Below are 3,387 nucleotides of genomic sequence, written 5' to 3'. Positions count from 1 at the left end.
CCATTAAATTTTACTTGTTTACGGTTCTGATGTATTAATTTTGCTCTTCGTCCCTTTTGGACTTAAACTGATTTTTTTTTTTTTAATCTCGCGGAATAGATGGACATTTCCCAAAGATTTTAATACTCTCACCGGTGGTCTGGCCACCCTGAAGGACCAGCCCTTTCCCCTCCAGAGCTGCAGCCTTCCTGGCCTCCTCAGAGTGGGGTCTTAGGAGCCCCGGACCCGCCCCCCACGGCTCGGCAGTCCGGCGGGCGGGGCGGCCCAGGGAGCGCACGCAGCCCTCCGCGCCCTGCCCCAGGCAACACAGATCCCGACACACGGGCACACACACCCCGCGGAGGTGCGGGTGGGAAGCCGCGGGAAGCCCGACGGCTTCAGTTTTATTACAAGGTTTCTTTCCAAAAGCAGAATCAGGCCGACAAGCGCAGCGACTCGGATTCTCCCACAGCTTCCCCCACCCCGCCCACCCACAAACACACAAAACTCCCACGCCGGTGACCTCGGCCCCGGGCCGCCTCGCACGACCCCTCCCGCCCCGCCACGCCGAGGCGCCCACAGGCCCAGCCGCGTGTGGAAGTCCCTTCCCGCGCCGCCGCCTCGAGTCCCGCGGTGTCCCGGTCCCGGGGGGCCCCGGGGGCCTGTCACTGTCCCTCGCGCGGCAGGCCGGCGGCTACGGCGGCAGAGCCCGCGTGGGGCACGGGGTCGCGGTCTTCCTTCTCGTCTGCTGGCGGGCCGGGCTGGCGAGCGCGGGCCGGGGCGGCCTCAGTACAGCCCCAGGATGGCGGCGCCCACGTCCTTGGAGGGCCGGCGCTCCTGCATCAGAAAGTTGATCATGCTCTCCGACTTGATGAGCAGGTTGCAGCCAAGGAAGAACACGCCGAAGACCACGGTGAGCGACAGCACGCAGAGCACAGCGATCTGCGCCACGCGCGACACCCACAGGCTGCGCTCGTCGGGCCCCAGCCCCGCGGGGACCCCGTCGCTGGCGGCCAGCGGCGCGCCCCCGGCGCAGCAGCCCAGCCACGTGCCCAGCCCGTGGCTGCGGTTCCCCAGGGCGGCCCCGCCGCCGCCGCCCAAGCCGCCCGCTGCCTCCAGGCCGCTGTGGTTCAGGAAGGTCGCGTTCATCGCCGCTCGGCGCCCGGGGTCTCCGCGCGCGGGCCGGGGCGCACTGGGAGGCTGGCGGGCGCCCGCCCTCCGGGAGACGCTGGGGTCGGGCTGCGAGCGGGGAGAGGGGAAGGCGGGAGGGCGCCCGCGCGCCGGCACCCCTCGGGCCGCCTGCCCCGGGCACCGGGCAGGAAGTGGCGGCCCGGAGGAGCGAGCAACAGGCGGCGCGGGAGCTGGAGCCGGAGAGCCGATCGCTCGTCTCGGTCGCGGGCTGTGCTGCGCGCCCGCCCCACCGCCCCTCCCCTAGCAACGGCCCCGCCCCCGCCATCCCCCTCCCCTGCTGAGCCCCGGGGGCGGCAGGCGCAGCGCCCCCCGACTACCGAGGCTGGAAGGGACTGGAGATGCGGGAAGCCCCACCCTCGGGCCCGCGGAGGTCGAGCCCCTGGGGGCAGCGGGCGGCTCTTTCCGGGTGGAGGATTTCCCCGAGGCGCGCATTCCGGGATTCGGGGCTCCTGGCATTTAAGTTCTTCCTGAAGTCTGCCCTAAATCTCTTCTCCGCTCTCCGGCTCCTAGTGACTCTTCCTGGACATCCGAGGAGTAGCTGTGACAGCTACTCCCCGCCCCGACATTAGCTTCCCTCGCCTCTCTCTTCTCCACCTCGGCGGTGGCGCCGGGTGCCCAGCGGTCCCGCACGCCGCTCCCCGCTCCTCCCCGCTATCCCCACTAGGCAGGCTGTGGCGGCGGCGGGTGGTGCAGCCTCCTTCCCACCCTGCCCCCCACTCTGCCTCACTTGATCTTTTTATTTTAATTTAAGAAGTTTATTGCGGGTTTTTTCCATTCCTTTTTACAAAACAAAACGAAAAACAAACAAACAAACCCGCATCATTGTAAACTAGTTAGAAAGTATGGATTAGCATAATGAAAAAAATCTAAAACCTCATAATCCTACCACCCAGAGTGTCGACATTACCACCTCGGTACAAAGTCTTCTGGCCTCTTTCCTTTGTGTGTCCCAATACATACGTATATTCAGATAAAGAGGCACTGTTCATGCCTGCGATTCTGTACCTACGGTTTTGTAACCTTTGGTCATTTGTGTATCTTTTCGTAGTGATAAATATTCTACAGGAGCGGTTCTGAATATCCTGGAGGACTTGTTCTGACCCAGATAGCTGGGCCCAGACCAGAGTTTCTGAAGCGGTAGGCCGGGGATGGAGACCCCGGGATGTGTATTGCTAACAAATTCCCAGATGACGCTCCTTCCTCCTGGTCCTGCTTTGGGAACTACTGATCTGTAATGCCAGCTTAAGGGAAGGGATGGTGTTTCAAGGTGGAGACTACTACAATTTATTTAACCAAGGTGTTTGTTTTTGGAAATTGTAGTTGTCCCCCCCCCCTTTTTTTTTTGCGTGGGAAGCAATATTACCACAAAAAGCCTGTAAGAAGTCTGTGCAGACTTTTCCATGGTCTCATTTTTTCCTTTATTTTTATTTTGAAAAACGGATCTGCAGAATCAAAAGATTACATCCTACCAAATGGCTCTGCAGAAATAGACCAATTTAGGGGGTATCTGGGGGGCTCAGTCGGTTGTGCATGAGACTCGATTTTGGCTCATGTCATGATCTGGGGGAGGGGGGCGCATGGGGACAGGAGTGTCCTGGAACCCAATCCTGCACTGGGCTCCCTGCTCAGCTGGGGTTTCCCTTGAGGATTAATCTCCCTCTGCTCCCCCCATCCTCCCCCGAGGAGGGTAGGTGTTCTCTCTCCTAAAATATATATAAATAAATCTTTTAAAAATTAATTAGAAATACACCAGTTTACACTCCAGCCCTGTGGGGAAGGGGGGCATTGCCCCCAATCCTGATTATTGTCATTATTCAAAAAATCTGCCTGAGTTTATGGGACATGGTTTCTCACCGCGATGTAATTTGCATTGTCTGAGCTGTGGAGGAGGGAAAGCAGTTGGGACTCTTTTCCGTAATCCAGGCAGAAGATGCTGCAGGAGGCTTGGACACTGCTGGTGGTGGTAGAGGGAGAGACCCGGGGATGGAGAGGGCTCGACAAGTGGGAGTGAGGGGACTCAGGACGCCCGTGACATGAAACATCTCAGAGCCACCACCCCACCATTAGAACTAATCCATGTGTGATGCCCCCTGGGAAGCTGTTACATTTCTCATTTTAGAGAGGAAGAACACACACACACACACACACACACACACACACACACACACACACACGCAGAAGAGATTGGGGGAAGAATACCCAGCTCAGCCTCCCGGG

At 59.7% G+C, this 3,387-nt stretch overlaps 1 protein-coding gene across 1 annotated transcript; it reads right to left on the bottom strand.

Annotated features, from left to right (window-relative positions):
- Nucleotides 1–344: 344 nt before the first annotated feature.
- On the bottom strand, nucleotides 345–1,858 carry RPRML (reprimo like). The gene has a single exon (XM_045985590.1). It carries the CDS (start codon nucleotides 1,126–1,128, stop codon nucleotides 766–768), a length of 363 nt encoding a protein of 120 aa, XP_045841546.1. The 5' UTR covers nucleotides 1,129–1,858; the 3' UTR covers nucleotides 345–765.
- Between the last annotated feature and the right edge of the window lie 1,529 nt (nucleotides 1,859–3,387).

The sequence above is a fragment of the Meles meles genome, chromosome 18 (assembly GCF_922984935.1).
Source record: "Meles meles chromosome 18, mMelMel3.1 paternal haplotype, whole genome shotgun sequence".
Lineage (NCBI taxonomy): Eukaryota > Metazoa > Chordata > Mammalia > Carnivora > Mustelidae > Meles > Meles meles.
The sequence above is the reverse complement of the archived record's forward strand: the minus strand, read 5'-3'. Positions and strand labels throughout refer to the sequence as shown.

What these genes read in the sequence shown, in the direction of transcription:
- RPRML (XM_045985590.1), bottom strand. Translation starts at nt 1,128, where the DNA reads ATGAACGCGACCTTCCTGAACCACAGCGGCCTGGAGGCAGCGGGCGGC.